The 16,640-nt window shown below is 38.0% G+C and overlaps 1 protein-coding gene across 5 annotated transcripts in view; it reads left to right on the top strand.

Moving 5' to 3' along the window:
• Positions 1-16,640, top strand: part of ATR (ATR serine/threonine kinase) — a 108,901-nt gene that overhangs the window by 26,489 nt on the left and 65,772 nt on the right. For all 5 annotated transcript variants that reach the window (XR_011527196.1, XR_011527195.1, XM_008507753.2 and 2 more), the window contains exons 15-17: positions 1,584-1,778; positions 3,386-3,571; positions 15,978-16,070. Coding sequence is in view for 3 of the 5 variants with exons in the window: in XM_008507753.2 (XP_008505975.1) it covers positions 1,584-1,778; positions 3,386-3,571; positions 15,978-16,070 (474 nt within the window). In the remaining 2 variants the exon portion in view is untranslated. The remainder of the gene's footprint in view (positions 1-1,583; positions 1,779-3,385; positions 3,572-15,977; positions 16,071-16,640) is intronic.

Below are 16,640 nucleotides of genomic sequence, written 5' to 3'. Positions count from 1 at the left end.
TGCCTGCCCTTGGTGCCGTGGTGATGCTATGGACATGTCAGCCAGTAGAAAGTTGCTTGCAGGTACTAGGCTGTCTGGGGGTCAGAGAGTTTTCACCTATCTCCACCTCCTTCTGGGGGGAAGTCCATCCACCTTCCAATGTATAGCACCGCAGGTCTCTCATGTGTCCTGAAGTGCTGTGTGGATATCCTTTGTTGACCAATGAATGTCCAATTAGTTGTAGTTCAAAGGGGGAGAGACAAAGAAAACTGCTCACTCTGCCATGTTGCTGACTTCACTACTGGTAATGCAAAGTCTAATAACAATCATTTCCACCCCTAAGGACTTGGAGTTATATAGTACAAAACTAGTGGTATGGAGATGATCTTCTGTGAATTTAGATGACAGAGTTTGTAGTATGGAGTCGTTTGGGAAACCTTTGAAAAGTCATTAAGGCTGAGATTTGAAAGATGGAGGGGGTACATTACCTTCTTAGCCTTTTCCCAAAGGCAAAGTTTATCATTACTCTTAGCTAATAAATTATAATAGTGATTCATACAGAATTTTTCCCTGTAGTGTTATATTTTACAAACTTAAATTGCTTGTATATTGGTCAGATCCTGGAAAGAAAAATGATAGTATACAGTAAGGACCACAAAGAAATTCTTACCTTTTCATTCAGTAATTCCACTCTGGGAACCAAACAGCACAGATGTTTACTACAACAATTTCCAAGTTGCAAAACTAAACAAAATCCTGAGAAGAAACTGAATGTCTTATATTTAAGTCATAGACTATTATGTAACCATTCACATAATAATTATGAATTCTTTGTCAAAACTACCTTATAATGTTATAACAGTCTTACAGGATTAATATTAAGTTGAAAGGCATAACATGAGTAAGGTGTAAGCGTCTCTGAGGGCAGGGCCTGAGTCTTGCTCACTGTCACATCTCCAGTGCCTAGGATAGTGACCAACATATAGTACGTGTTCGTTAAATACATGTTGAATGAATAACGGAAAGGCCAACCATTTTATGTTTAGAATTTTGTATATATTTTATAAGCAAGATCTTAAAGGAAATAGACCAAAATCAAAATAGATTTGTTGCCATATTGGGATCATGAGTGTGTTAAAAAGGTTTTCTTTAATTTCGTAATATCAGTTTTCTAATTTAAAAAACTTAAAATATTCCATTTATGGTTACTTTTGCTTATTGTCTAAATCCAAGTTAGCTCAAATAATAAATCAGGCTTGGAATTTCTACCTTAGAGCATGAGTATATTTTAACACATACTCATGAGAAATTATCTTCTTTACTTATACACTAGCTTATTTCTTGCCTGTATCCCCCCCTACGATGTAAACTTTATGCCATCAGGATCCTTGCCTGTTTTTCAGTACCATAACTGAATTGCCTGTATCATAGTAGGGGCTCCGTAATGTCTGTTGAACAAATAAATGGTAAATCTGAATTAAAATATGTCATATGTGGACTCCAAATTTGTGTGGCATTTTAAAATGTTTTTCAATATATCTTATGTGAATATTTTATCACCTAGACAAATGTGTTTTTTGGTAATTGTGATATTTCTTTTTCAGAGGACATTACAAGTTCTGCTACCTGACCTTGCTGCCAAAGCAAGCCCCGCAGCTTCTGCTCTCATTCGAACTTTAGGAAAACAATTAAATGTCAATCGTAGAGAGATTTTAATAAATAACTTCAAATATATTTTTTCTCATTTGGTCTGTTCCTGTTCCAAGGATGAATTAGAACGTGCCCTTCATTATCTGAAGGTAATTGAATATTTATGTGTTTTACTCTTTTGTTTAAATTAGCATTATGATAAAGCTGTTGTAGCATTCTTATAGGAATGAGAGTGGGTAATTTGTACCCTATCCTAGAGTAATATAAGTTAAAATAGTTTTATGTTAATAAGCTTTGTCTTTGGCCTAGAGATGCATGATAAATAGAATTATTCTTTTGTATTTTCTTTGGTCATGTCACCATAATGGCATATGATAATCATCCATTCATGGATCAGGTTCTCAGCTAATTTCATTTTAGAATTTTTAATTGATTGGGGCTACAAGTTGACTAATGATATGCGAGTGATTATAGGAAGAGGCAATTTCCTTCAGCTATAGTATAATGTCAGCATTTAGTTTACTTACTTAGTGCTCTGATTGCAATTTGGCCCAGTTTCTTGCTAGTTTTTCAATTTAAAATGATAGCTCGTGCTTCTTCTTTTTATGTCATGTTAGCAATATCTTTGAGGAATATGAGACTACAAGGGAACAAGAGAACCTGTCAGATATGCATATGTGACTCTTATTGTTTTCTCTGATGTTAGTTTATTTCATATGTTTCATGATATGCCAGCAATAAATCTCTTTCCACATAGTCATTGAATATTGAGTTTATTTATTCATTTTGAGGAAAAAAATCTGTATTGAAGAGATGGAATAATAACAGTAAATATTTATAGAGTACTTACTACGTCAGAAACTTGGCTAAACAGTTTATATGGATCATTGCACTTACGCCTCACAGTTACCCAATGAGATAAAGGTGCTATTGTTTTTCCATTTTATTTATTTATTATTTATTTATTTTATTAAGATTATGATAGTTAACAGCTTTGTGAAATTACAGTTGTACCCATCTTATTTTAATTTATTTTAATTTTTTATTTTTTTCTGAGGAAGATTAGCCCTGAGCTAACATCTGCCAATCCTCCTCTTTTTTTCTGAGGAAGACTGGCCCTGAGCTAACATCCGTGCCCATCTTCCTCTACTTTATATGTGGGACGCCTGCCACAGCATGGCTTGATGAGTGGTGCCGTGTCCGCACCTGGGATCTGAACCAGCAAACTCTGGGTGGCCAAAGTGAAATGTGCGCACTTAACCGCTGCGCCACCGGGCCAGCCCTGTTTTCCATTTTATAGATGAGAAAACTAAGGCAGAGAGAGGTCAGATTAGGTAACTTATCCAAGCCCCAGCACAACTAATAAGTAACAAAGCTGGAATTTAAATTCTAGCAGTCTGAACTAAAAGACTGTGATCTGCGCCACTGTACTGTGTTTCCTCTCAGGGATGTGTGCCTATGAATAATGAGTTGATGATACTTTAAGAGCTTACGGAAAACTAGGACTTCCTATTTAAAATCTTATTTCACAATAAAGCCTGATCACTTCTCTTCATTATCTGTAGCTCACTGGAGACCCTACCAGGAGAGAACAAGGTTGGAATCCTTTTCTAATGCCTTTTTAAAATACTATTAGTAAATCTTGTCACCTCATCTAGAGCTCCTGATTTACTAATAGTGTGCTAAAATCAATATACTTATTTTCAGGATGTTAGTAACGTGAAAAAACTTTTCTTTTAATGTGTCTTTGGATTAGAATGAAACAGAAATTGAACTGGGGAGCCTGTTGAGACAAGATTTCCAAGGATTGCACAATGAATTATTGCTACGTATTGGAGAGCACTATCAACAGGTTTTCAATGGTTTGTCAATACTTGCCTCATTTGCATCTAGTGACGATCCGTATCAGGGCCCAAGAGATATCACATCACCCGAACTAATGGTAAGGAATATATTGTATGGAGTGTTTTGTTTTTCCTCTTTTTGTAGCTTAATTATGAAATTGGAGAAACAGGTGTTTTATGCATTTTCCAAATGCTAGAGATTAGTTTAAGTTTTAAATTGGGATTTTTGTTTTGTAAAGGTTGATGATTTAAATTGCATGGCCACCACATATAACATATATAGCAACATATATTCACATTGACAAATCTGCATTTTCAAATGATGTTAGATTTTATCTTTTCACTGAGTACAAACGTTTAAATTTATTTTTCTTCACTACTTTTTAACCAAAGATTAGAATACATTTGTAGCTCCCTTCTGACTATTCCTTTCTTGGCACAGAATACTAACCTTATCAGTTTTAACTATATTTAAATCCATTGTTGGATTTAAGGGAAATTAGAAGATATGTTATCCCTTTTTATCTTTCCCTATCTTAAATTTGTTTCAGAAATCACTTTACTATTTTATTTCTTCATCTGAAAAAATACATAAATCCTCAGGCTTAATATTTTTTTCTTTTTTTCTTGTCGAAGTGTAGTTGATGTAAATTTTTTTTTTTCAGGTTTCATTACTCTTTATTTTAGTAATAGTGATAGTCATGTGAGGGGGCTCAAGGAGCTGCCTCAGGCGGCAGCAGCCTCTTTAGCAGCTCTTCTCTCTACCAGCATCCCCTGCTTCTGTTTTGCCAGGCACTTCCTGGCAGAATAATGGGCCCCCAGGTTGTGGTAGCAGTCCTGGTAGGCCTTGACCGCCTGGGTGAACTGCTCCAGCTCCTTGGCACGCTTCTGCCTGTAGCTCTCACTTCCCTCCGCTGACAGGCCTTCAGCCTTTCCTGAATGATGTTGATGATTTCAGGTGTACAACATAGTGATTTGACATTTATTTACATTACAAAGTGATCACCCTGATAAAACTAGTAGCCATCTGTCATGATACAAAGTTATAATATTGTCGACTTTGTTGCCTATGCTGTACATTACATCCCTATGACTTATTTTTTGACTGAAAGTTTGTACCTCTTAATCCTCTCCATCTATTTTGCTCTTCTCCCCACCAACCCACCCCTCTGACAACTATGGATTTGTTCTCTGTATTAGGAGTCTGTATTTGTTTTATTTTGTTTGTTCATTTGTTTTGTGTTTTAGATTCCACGTATAAGTAAATCATACAATATTCTTCTTTCTCTGTCTGGTTTATTCCATTTAGCATAATACCTTATAGATTCATCCATGTTGTCACTAATGGCAGGATTTCATTCTTTTTACGGCTGAGTAATATTCCATTGTGTATGTATACCACATTTTCTTTATCCATCCAACTACCAATGGACATCTAGGTTGCTTCAATATCTGGCTATTGTAAATAATGCTGCACTGAACGTAGGAGTGCACATATCTTTTCAAATTATTGTTTTCATATTTTTGTATAAATACCCGTAAGTGATATTGCTGGATTATATGGTAGTTCTATTTTTAGTTTTTTGAGGAACCACCATGCTGTTTTCCATAGTGGTTACACCAATTTGCATTCCCACCAACAGTGCACAGGGTTTCCTTTTCTCCACTTTGTTGTTAACAGTTGTTAATTGTTTCTTTTTGATAATACCTATTCTAACATAGGTGAGAGGTGATGTCTCGTGGTTTTGATTTGCATTTCCCTGATGATTAGTGATGTTGAGCACCTTTTCATGTACCTGTTGGCCATCTTTATGTCTCCTTTGGAAAAAGTGTGTTAGGTCCTCTCCCCATTTTTTAATCAGTTTGTTTGGGTTTTTTTGTTATTTAAAAAAAAATTTTTTTTATTGAGGTTATCACAGTTTACAACATTGTGAAATTTCAGTTGTACATTGTTATTTGTCAGTCACCATATTGGTGCGCCCTTTCACCCTTTTTGTCCACCCCCCCCACCCTCTGTCTCCCTGGTAACCACTAAACAGTTCTCTTTGTCCACGTGTTGGCTTATCTTCCACATCTGAGTAAAATCATATGGTGTTTGTCTTTCTCTATCTGGCTTATTTTGCGTAACGTAATACCCTCCAGGTCAATCCATGTTGTTGGGAATGCAATGGTTTTGTCTTTTTTATGGCCGAGTAGTAGTCTATTGTATATATATACCACATCTTCTTTGTCTAGTCATTGGTCAGTGGGCACTTGGGTTGCTTCCACGTCTTGGCTATTGTGAATAATGCTGCAATGAACATAGGGTTGCATAAGTCACTTTGAATTATTGATTTCAAGTTGTTTGGATAGATACCCAGTAGTGGGGTAGCTGGGTCATATGGTATTTCTATTTTCACTGTTTTTAGAAATCTCCATGCTGTTTTCCATAGCAGCTGCACCAGTTTGTATTCCCACCAGCAGTGTATGATGGTTCCCTTTTCTCTACAACCTCTCCAACATTTGTTATTTTTTGTCTTGGTTGTTACAGCCATTCTAATGGGTATAACATGATATCTTAGTGTAGTTTCGATTTGCATTTCCCTGATGATTAGTGATGTGGAGCATCTTTTCATGTGCCTATTGGCCATCTGTAAATCTTCTTTGGAGTAATGTCTGCTCATATTCTCTGCCCTGTTTTTGATTGGGTTACTTGTTTTTTTTGTTGTTGCGTTGTGTGAGTTCTTTATATATTATGGAGATTAACCCCTTGTCAGATATATGATTTGCACATATTTTTGCCCAGTTGGTAGGTTGTTTTTTTCATTTTGATCCTGGTTTCCCTTGCCTTTAAGCTCTTTAGTCTGATGAAGTCCTACTTGTTTACTTTTTCTTTTGTTTCCCTCTACTGAATAGACATGGTATTTGAAAAGGTCCTTCCAAGACTGAGGTCAAAGAGTGTACTTACCTCCATTTTCTTTTAGGAGTTTTATGGTTTTAGGCCTTTACCTTCAAGTCTTTGATCCATTTTGAGTTAATTTTTGTGTATGGCAAAAGATAATGGTCTACTTTCATTCTGCTGTGTGTGGCTGTCCAGTTTTCCCAACATCATTTATTGGAGAGACTTTCCTTTTTCCACTGTATCTTCTTAGCTCCTTTGTCAAAGATTAGCTCTCTATAAATGTGTGGTTTTATTTCTGGGCTTTCAGTTCTGTTTCATTGATCTGTGTGCCTGTTTTTGTACCAGTGCCATGCTATTTTGATGACTATAGCTTTTGTAGTATATTTTGAAGTCAGGGATTGTGATGCCCCAAGCTTTGTTCTTTTTTTCTCAGGATTGCTTTAGCTATTCATGGTCTTTTGTTGCCCCATATGAATTTTAGGATTCTTTGTTCTATTTCTGTGAAGAATGTCATTGAGATTCTGATTGGGATTGCCTTGAATCTATAGATTGCTTTCTGTAGTATGGACATTTTAACTATGTTTATTCTTCCAATCCATTTGCTTGGAATGTTTTTCTGTTTCTTTATGTCATCATCAATTTCTTTCACTAATGTCTTACAGTTTTCATTTTATAGGTCTTTTACCTCCTTGGTTAAATTTATTCCAAGGTATTTTATTCTTTTTGTTGTGATTGTAAATGGGATTGTGTTCTTGAGTTCTCTTTCTGTTATTTTATTATTAGAGTATAGAAATGCAACTGGTTCGTGTAAGTTGATTTTGTACCGTGCAATTTTACTGTAATTGTTCATTATTTCTGATAGTTTTCTGATGGATTTTTCACGGTTTTCCATATATAAAATCATATTGTCGGCAAACAGCAAGAGTTTCACCTCTTCATTGACTATTTGGATTCCTTTTATTTCTTTTTCTTGCCTGATTGCTCTGGCCAGAACCTCCAGTACAGTGTTGAATAAGAGTGATGAGAGTGGGCACCTTTGTCTCTTTCTGTTCTCAGAAGGATGGCTTTTGGTTTTTCCCCATGGAGTCTGATGCTGGCTGTGGGTTTTCGTATATGGCCTTTATTATGTTGAGGTACTTTCCTTTTATATCCATTTTATTCAGAATTTTTATCATAAATGGATGTTGGATCTTGTCAAATGCAGTCTCTGCATCTGTTGAAATGATTATGTGGTTTTTTTCTTCCTCATTTTGTTAATGTGGTGTATCACACTGACTGATTTGTGGATGCTGAACCGTCCCTGTGTCCCTGGTATAAATCTCACTTGATCATGGTCTATGATCTTTTTAATGTATTGCTGTATTTGGTTTGCCAATATTTTGTTCAAGATTTTTGCATCTATGTTCATCAGTGATATTGGCCTGTAATTTTCCTTCTTTGTGTTGTCCTTCTCTGGCTTTGGTATCAGGATGATGCTGGCTTCATAGAATGTGTTAAGAAGTGTTCTGTCTTCCTCAACTTTTTGGAATAGTTTGAGAACGATAGGTAATAAATTTTCTGTGAATGTTTGGTAGAATTCTCCAGAGAAGCCATCTGGTCCTGAGCTTTTATCTTTTGGGAGGTTTTTGGTTACTGCTTTAATCTCTTTGCTGCTTATTGGTCTGTTCAGATTCTCTATTTCTTCTTGATTCAATTTTGGGAGGTTGTTAGAGTCTAGGAATTTATCCATTTCTTCTAGATTGTCCAGTTTATTGGCAAATAGTTTTTCATAGTATTCTCTTATAATCTGTTGTATTTCTGTGGTATCTGTTGTATTTTCTCCTCTTCATTTCTGATTTTACTGATTTGAGCCTTCTCTCTTTTTCTTAGTGGGCCTCGTTAAGCGTTTGGCAATTTTGTTGATCTTCTCAAAGAACTAGCTGTTTGTTTCATTGATTCTTTCTACTGTCTTTTTTGTTTCAATTTCATTTATTTCTGCTCTAATTTTTAGTGTTTCCCTCCTTCTGCTGACTTTGGGCTGTGTTTGTTCTTCTTTTTCTAATGCTGTTAAGTGTAGTTTGAAATTGCTTATTTGAGGTTTTTTGTTTTTTCTTATTTTTTTGCGGAAGATTAGCCCTGAGCTAATATCTGCTGCCAATCCTCCTCTTTTTGCTGAGGAAGACTGGCCCTGAGCTAACATCCCTGCCAGTCTTCCTCTACTTTATATGTGGGATGCCTACCACAGCATGGCTTTCCAAGCAGTGCCATGTCTGCACCTGGGATCCGAACCAGTGCACCCCAGGCTGCCGAAGCAGAACATGCGCACTTAACCACTGCGCCACCAGGCTGGCCCCAAGAGATTTTTCTTTTTTTATTAAAGTGAGCCTGTATTGCAATGAATTTCCCTCTTAGGATGCTTTTGCTGCATCACATATGCGTTGGTATAGTGTGTTTTCATTTTCAAATGTCTCCAGGTATTTTTTGATTTCACCTTTAATTTCTTCATTGATCCATTGGTTGTTCAGTAGCATGTTGTTTAGTCTCCATATCTTTGTCCCTTTACCAGCTTTTTTCGTGTAGTTGATTTCTAGTTTCATAGCACTATGGTCGGAAAAGATGCTTGATATTATTTCAATATTAAATTTATTGAGGCTTGCCTTGTTTCCCAACATAGGGTCTATCCTTGAGAATGTTCTATGCACACTTGAGAAGAACGTGTAAACTGCTGTGTTTAGATACAGTGTTCTATATATATATCTATTAAGTCCATGTAGTCTAGTTGTTCATTTAATTCCACAATTTCCTTGTTAACTTTCTGTCTGGATGATCTATCCAGTGTTGGAAGTGGGGTGTTGAGGTCCCCTACTATTATTGTGTTGTTGTTAATATCTCCTTTTAGGTCTGTTAATAGTCGCTTTATGTACTTTGGTGCTTCTGTGCTGGGTGCATAAATATTTATATGTCATGTCTTCTTGGTGGAGTGACTCTTCTATCATTATATACTGCTCCTCTTAGTCTCTCTTTACCTGTTTTGTCTTGAAGTCTTCTTTGTCTGATATAAATATGGCAACGCTTGCTTTCTTTTGTTCGCCGTTAGCTTGGAGTATTGTCTTCCATCCTTTCAGTTTGAGCCTGTATTTGTCTTTGGAGCTGAGATATGTTACTTGGAGGCAGCATATTGTTAGGTCTTATTTTTTAATCCATCCAGCCACTCTGTCTTTTGATTGGAGAATTCAATCCATTTACCTTTAGAATGATTATTGATATATGAGGGCTTAATGCTGCCATTTTATCGCTTGTTTTCCACTTCTGCATTTCATTTGTTTCTTGTCCTGTGTAGTTTGGACTACCAATTCTGTTAGGTAGTTTTCTACACTGGTTTTCTTAGTTTTCTCCTTATTTTTCATTTGTGTCTCTTTTCTAATTATTTGTTTAGTGGTTACCATGAGATTTGTATAAAAAATCTCATAGATGAGATAGTCCATTTTCTGAGTTTCTTATTACCTTAGACTAAGCTGGTTCAATCCGTTCCCTCTTCTCTTTTCTAAGTTATTATTGTCACATCTTATTCCATCTTGTATAGTGAGTTTGTGGTTAAAATGACAAGATTGTATTTATTTTTGGTGTTTTCTTTCCCTTTATCTTTAATGTTATAATTAAGTTTTTGCTAATCTGTTCTGATAGGGAGCTGCAATTTTCTGATTTTGTCTGTCTGTTTATCCCCTTGATCAGGGTTTTGTAATCCTTTTCTTTTTTTTCGGGTACAAGAGCCACCTTGAGGATTTCTGGTGGGAAGGAGGGTCTTGTGGTGATGAACTCCTTTAACTTTTGTTTATCTTGGTAAGTTTATTTCTCCATCATATTGGAAGGATATTTTCTCTGGATAGAATATTCTTGGCTGAAAGTTTTTGTCTTTCAGAATTTTGAATATATCATTCTACTCTCTCCTCCTAGCCTGTAAGGTTTCTGCTGAGAAATGCACTGACAGCCTGATAGGGGTTCCTTTATAAGTTATTTTCTTCTGCCTTGCTGCTCTTAATATTTTTTCTTTGTCATTGACTTTTGCCAGCTTTACTACTATATGCCTTGGAGAAGGTCTTTTTACACTGATATAGTTTGGAGACCTGTTGGTTTTCATCACATGTTTTTCCAGCTCCTTCCCCAGGTTTAGGAAATTCTCAGCTATTATTTCTTTCAACAAGCTTTCTGCTCCATTCTTCTTCTCTTCTCTGTCTGGGATATCTATAATCCTTATGTTGCATTTCCTAAGGGAGTTGGATATTTCTTGGAGAGTTTCTTCATTTCTTTTTAGTCAGTTCTCTCTCCTCCATCTGAAGCATTTCTATATTTCTCTCCTCCAGACTGCTTATTCTGTCCTCCATAATATCAGCTCTACCATTCAGGGAGTCCAGATTTTTCTTCATGTCAACTATTATGTTTTTCATCTCCAACATTTCTGATTGGTTCTTCTTTATAGTTTCAATCTCTTTTGTGAAGTCGCTCTTGAATTCATTGAATTGTCCATCTGCATTTTCTTTTAATTTGTTGAGTTTTGTTTTTTGGGTTTTTTTTGAGGAAGATTAGTCCTGAGCTAACCTCCATGCTCATCTTCCTCTGTTTTATGTGGGATGCCTGCCACAGCATGGCTTGACAAGCAGTGCCTTCATCCATGCCCAGAATCTGAACCAGTGAACCCCGGGCTGCTGAAGCAGAACGTGCAAACTTAACTGCTGCGCCACCAGGCCAGCCCCACTCGTTGAGTTTTTTAATGATAGCCATTTTGAATTCTCTGTCATTTAGGTTATAGATTTCTGGGTCTTCAGGATTCATTTCTGGGTACTTGTCATTTTCCTTGTGTTCAGGAGATTTAATATATCTTTTCATACTGGTTGTTGGCGTGGACTTGTGCCTCCCTATAGAGATAGAATTTGGTCCCTGCTGCCACTACAGGAAGGGGGCAGGAGCTGTGTAATCTGAGCTCCAGGATCCCTGTCAGATGTGCCTGTCCAAGCCCAGACCACTCCTTGGGATCTCAGCAGCCCAATGGGGTCTCCCAACCAACTGGGAGATTAATCACACCGGGGCTCTGTGCCACTACTGCCTGCTCCCACAGTCCCACCCAGACACGCACCTCCCTTCAGGACCGTACCAGTACTATGGGCATTTACACAGCCAGGAGCTTGTTCGCCTAGACTAGCAGCTCTGCCACCATCTGGTCCTAGGTTGTACCAGCTGTTGTGCTTGGTGGTGGGGCCTCCCCTCTGGGTTTGAGCCAAAGTTCCTCCCTGGCACTGTGGTGGGGTTGTGGTGTTTCCCACCAGACAAGAGAGTGATCACATAGGGGCTCAGGGCTGCTGCCACCTGCTCCCATAGTCCCACTGAGTTGCATTCTCCCTTTTGGGGCCGCTGTGGTACTTGTGGATGTTTGTGGCAGCTAGGGGCACTTTTGCCTGGCCTGCAGATATGCCGCCATCTGCTTCTAGGTTGCACCAGCCTTTGTGCTTGGTGGGTGGGTCCTCCCCACTGGATCCAAGCCAGAGCCATTCCGCAGTGGGACTGTGGGCTTTCCCACTGGACCAGTGAGCGACCACACAGGGGCTCAGGGCTGCTCTCACCTGTTTCCATAGTCATGCTGAGGTGCATGCCCACCCTTGGGGCTGCGGCAGTGGTGTAAGTGCTTCAGCCAGGAGAGCAGTTGCCAACGGCTATTGGGCTGCCTGGGGGCTGGAGAGTTCTCACCTATCTCCACCACCTCCCTGAGATTAGTGCCTCCACTTTCAGCTGTATAGCAGCACGGGTCTCTCAGGTGTTCTGAGGTACTGTGTGGGTATCCTCCGCTGATCAATGAATGTCCATTTAGTTGTAGTTCAAAGGGGAGAGACAGAGGGAACAGCTCACTCCATCATGTTGCTGACATCACTCAGATTGTTTGCTTTTTTGCTCTTGAGTTATATAATTCTTTATATATTTTGGATATTAACCCCTTATTGGATATATGGTGTGCAAATATATTCTCCCATTCAGTATGTTATCTTTTCATTTTGTTGATCTTTTCCTTCACTGTGCAAAAGTTTTTTAGTTTGATGTAGTACCATTTGTTTTAATTGCCCTCGTTCCTTCAAGAGACTCAAAGGACTATCAGCAAAGTATCTTGAGAGGCTTATATCTCTGCTGTCTCATTTCCCATTCATTCTTTAGCTCATTCTAATCTGGCTCTGTTCCCACTATTCTGCTGAAATTCTTGTTGTCGGTGTCAAAAACAGTCTTCCTGATGTCAATCCAATGTCCACTTCTCTTTTCCTATCTTATTCACCCTTTCAGTAGCATTCAGTACAACTGACCATCCTTCCTATGTGGGATCTATGATACTACATTTTCTTGGTTTTCTTTTTACTTCACTGACCACTCAATCTAATCTTTATTGGCTCTTTCCCTGTGCTTTATCTGTGTTATCCACTAAATATGAGATTGAGTCAGGACTATGTAATTGGGTCTTTTTCTCTGTCGACACTCTTTCCTTAAATGAGAGAGAATCTGGTATCATCTCGTCCTTTGCTTTAATATGATTTATATTTTGATGATTTCATAGTTGAAATTCCAGTCCAGATATGTCCTGAGGTTTGGACTGACAGGTCTATACAGGTTAGGTCCTGGCAAAAAACAGATGGCACACACAAAAATGTTTAACTGAAAATAATTTCATGAAGGGGATATTTTCTTGTCATAGGTGAGGTTAAAAGAACCACCAGGGAATGTTAAGGAACCCAGGGACTAGGAACAGCAGAAAACGTATATTCCCCTTAGTCCTGGGCAAACCGAAGAAGTAGTGTTATCAGAACCTGGTTGAGAGCTAGAATCGTGGTGCAGGAGAAGGGCTTTCATTGTAGAGTGATGTAGCCACTGCCAGAACCACATCAAAACCCAGAGGGAGCAGGAAATTTAAATACCACACTCTCCTCCTGCCCTCTGTTCCCCTGTTGGTGCTTCTTGTTGACTGAATTCCATGGGAAGCCAGAGGGAAAGGGATCTTGAGTGATGAAATCCATTAGCCTCCCAGGCACAGAGCGGGCAAAAGAGGGCAGAGAATGGATCTGAGGGTTAGAGAAGATGGCAAACCGAGACTATCCAACTTCCTCTTTGTCATCTCTACTTGCTTGTTTTATAAGCATCTCAGACAGGTCCAAATATAACATGTCCATTAGAAATCTTTATTTTCCCTTCCTAAACCTGTTTCTCTCCTAGTCTTTTGTGTCTTAGGAAACAGTACCACTATCTACCTAACTGCTCAAATCAAAACCTGGGAGCCATTCATGAGCCCTTCATTTCCTTCATCCTTTACAATTAAGTAGTAACAAATCCTATCAAGTCTTCTCACAAACTATATCTTTCCATCTCTGCTGCCACCACCCTCGTACAAGTGACCATCATCTTTCTCCAGGACAACTGCACAAACTCCTGGCTGTTGTCTTCTTTTACTCATCCCTTACTACATTCTTTACTTAGTTATTTCCACAGCATTCTAAGTGCTCTTCTTCTACCTTAAACTCATATCATTCCCTGCTGACATTCCTTATATGGTTTTCATTACTCTTAAAATAAAACCTGTAAGGCTAAATGTGATCTGCATACCTTTCTACCGTCATATTGTGCAACTCTTTTCTTCCTTTCTCTTTATGTTTCAGCATTGTTTTGTTTGTTTCTTAAACATGTCAAGCTTTTTCTTGCTTCAGAGTCTTTGCACTAGATAGTCTCTTTAGTAGGAATACTCTCTTAGATTTTTCTCATTCTTTAAATTTCCTGAACACCCTATCCAAACTCCATCATCCCAGTTTTTCTTTATCGCATGATCATGTTTATTTGCGTATAGCATTTATCACAACCTAATTTACATATTTACTTATTCAATATCTTCCACTCATTAGTCTCCCTTATAAGCTAGTAGGGAGAAAGTGACTTTGCTTATCTTGTACACCTGTATCTGGTACCGTATTCTAGACATACGTAATAAATATTTGGTGAGTGGCAGATGAATGAACTATTGGTCTAAAAGCAAGAGCTATAAAATTAGAATGTTGATGTAGACTATGTGTCATCTATATCTACTTTTCATTTAAGAAGCATTTGCTGGAACCAGGCAATTAGTGAGTTATGGATTATTAAGCCTAAAAGTGAGAATCCAAATCAGAAATTTGCAAATTAAGTGTAATTTTAGGCTTGAAAAATAGATGATTCTCTCTGCTTGGCAAGAGAGAAAAGTTTAGGGGCCAGCCCGGTGGCACAGCATGTTTAAGTGTGCATGTTCCGCTTTAGCAGCCCAGGTTTCGCTGGTTCGGATCCCGGGTGCAGACATGGCACTGCTTGGCAAGCCATGCTGTGGTAGGTGTCCCACAGATGAAGTAGAGGAAGATGGGCACGGATGTTAGCTCTGGGCTGGCCTTCCTCAGTAAAAAGAGGAGGATTGGCAGCAGATGTTAGCTCATGGCTAATCTTCCTCAAATAAAAAAGAGAGAGAAAAGTTTATCCCAACATCTAATCTGGAGAGACATGTTGAACACCTAACTTTCCCTCTACTATGTGCTAGTTCACATCTCCTGCCCCACTCCTCCCCTTGGCAGTGTATGTAACCTAGAGATACCTAAATCAAGTGCTGCAACGTCAAGCAATGCAACTTTCTTCTAGAGCAGGAAAATACTTTAGTTGCTACTACTCCTCAGCTCTTCTGCTTGCCCCTTTTCCTGCCTGTATATAAAGATTTTGAAAGAGAGGAATGTTCTTGTTTGCAGAGTACTCACATTCCCAGTTTGTAATAATATTAACAAGTTAAGTTTATTTAGCACTTTACTATATTCTAAGTGCGTGATGTATGTTATCTCATTTAACTCCTACAACAACTCTATGCAATAAGTGTTTTCATTATTCCCATTTTGCAGACTCAGAGGAGTTAAGTAGCTTAGCCAGCATCACACACTAGGAAGTGTCAAAATTGAGATTCAAATGCAGGTTTGGCTTACTTAAAGCCCATACCCTCTCCTTGAGGACCCTCTTTCAAGAAAGAATTAACCCTATTCACTTCAGGACACCCAAAGTGCCATGGTCAGTGATACCTGGCCTGTAACTGTTGCTGCCCATGGCTTTGTACCCCTTTACCACTATTACCTCAGGGAATATTGACCCTCTTCTGTGACTGTTGTTCTGGCAGGGTACCTTTTCCCTAACCAAGTACTTTTTTTTCCATCTTAGTTCTAAATGCTATAGAATAAGAACAGTCACTTGTCTTTTTCTGTTCTTCTCCTTATGATAAATATCCCCTCCATTCTGGATCCTGATGTGAATCAGATCCTGAGGATCCCATTCAGCTCGCTCCATAATGCAAAAGCTCATGATTTTCTCCTTGTTTGATACTATTTAACCATATTTTGTCATGGTGATTATAAATCAGTTTCACTAACTTTTAAAATACTAGATATGAAAATACATGCTTTTGAAGAAGCTTAATTCACCAAGTGTTTATTTCCAATATTCTAATATAGTTAACTAAAATAGAAATGATGTTAGTTAGATAATTTGTTGATTTCTGAAATTTAATTTGTTTAAAACTTACATAATATCTGTTTTATGGGTCTTTTTTTTCCTTTGTTCCTTAGGCTGATTATTTGCAGCCCAAGTTGTTGGGCATTTTGGCCTTTTTTAACATGCAGTTACTGAGCTCCAGTGTTGGCATTGAAGATAAGAAAATGGTAGGTAGTAATAGTTGAGTTGCAAAGTGCTGGAATAGAATTCATATGGGAGATTCATGCGGGAGACATGATTTCTGCTTGTAGCTGCAAACATTCAAAGATAAAAAATAATCAAATGTATGATATTCTGTGTTCCTAAACAACTTGTATAAGCTTTTGGGAGTCTAGAAAGAGGAATTATATCATTTCCAGTTCTTTTATTTATAACAGACAGAAACTTCAACCCAAACTGGCTTAAAGGAATTTGTTGCCTACATAACTAAAAGTATAAGGGTAATATAGCTTTTTTGGTCTAGCTTGATTTTGGACACAGTGTTCTCAGAATCAATCTCTTAGCTCAAATTCCCCTGGGTTGGCTCTATACTTAAGTGCCAGATGACGGCCCCAGCAGCTTCAGGCTCACATCATCACAGCATCTAGCTCAATGGGAAAAAAGAGACCAGCAATCCCTGATAGCTCAAGCAAAAGTTATATAATTGAATTCACTGGTCCACGTTGGTCTGATGTGGGTCATGGCCCATGGTGTTTTTGAATAATAAAAATACTAGGTTATAGTAATTAAAGTAACTT

This window comes from Equus przewalskii, chromosome 15 (assembly GCF_037783145.1).
Source record: "Equus przewalskii isolate Varuska chromosome 15, EquPr2, whole genome shotgun sequence".
In the NCBI taxonomy this organism is placed as follows: Eukaryota; Metazoa; Chordata; class Mammalia; order Perissodactyla; family Equidae; genus Equus; species Equus przewalskii.
This window is presented reverse-complemented; position numbering and strand designations above follow the sequence as displayed.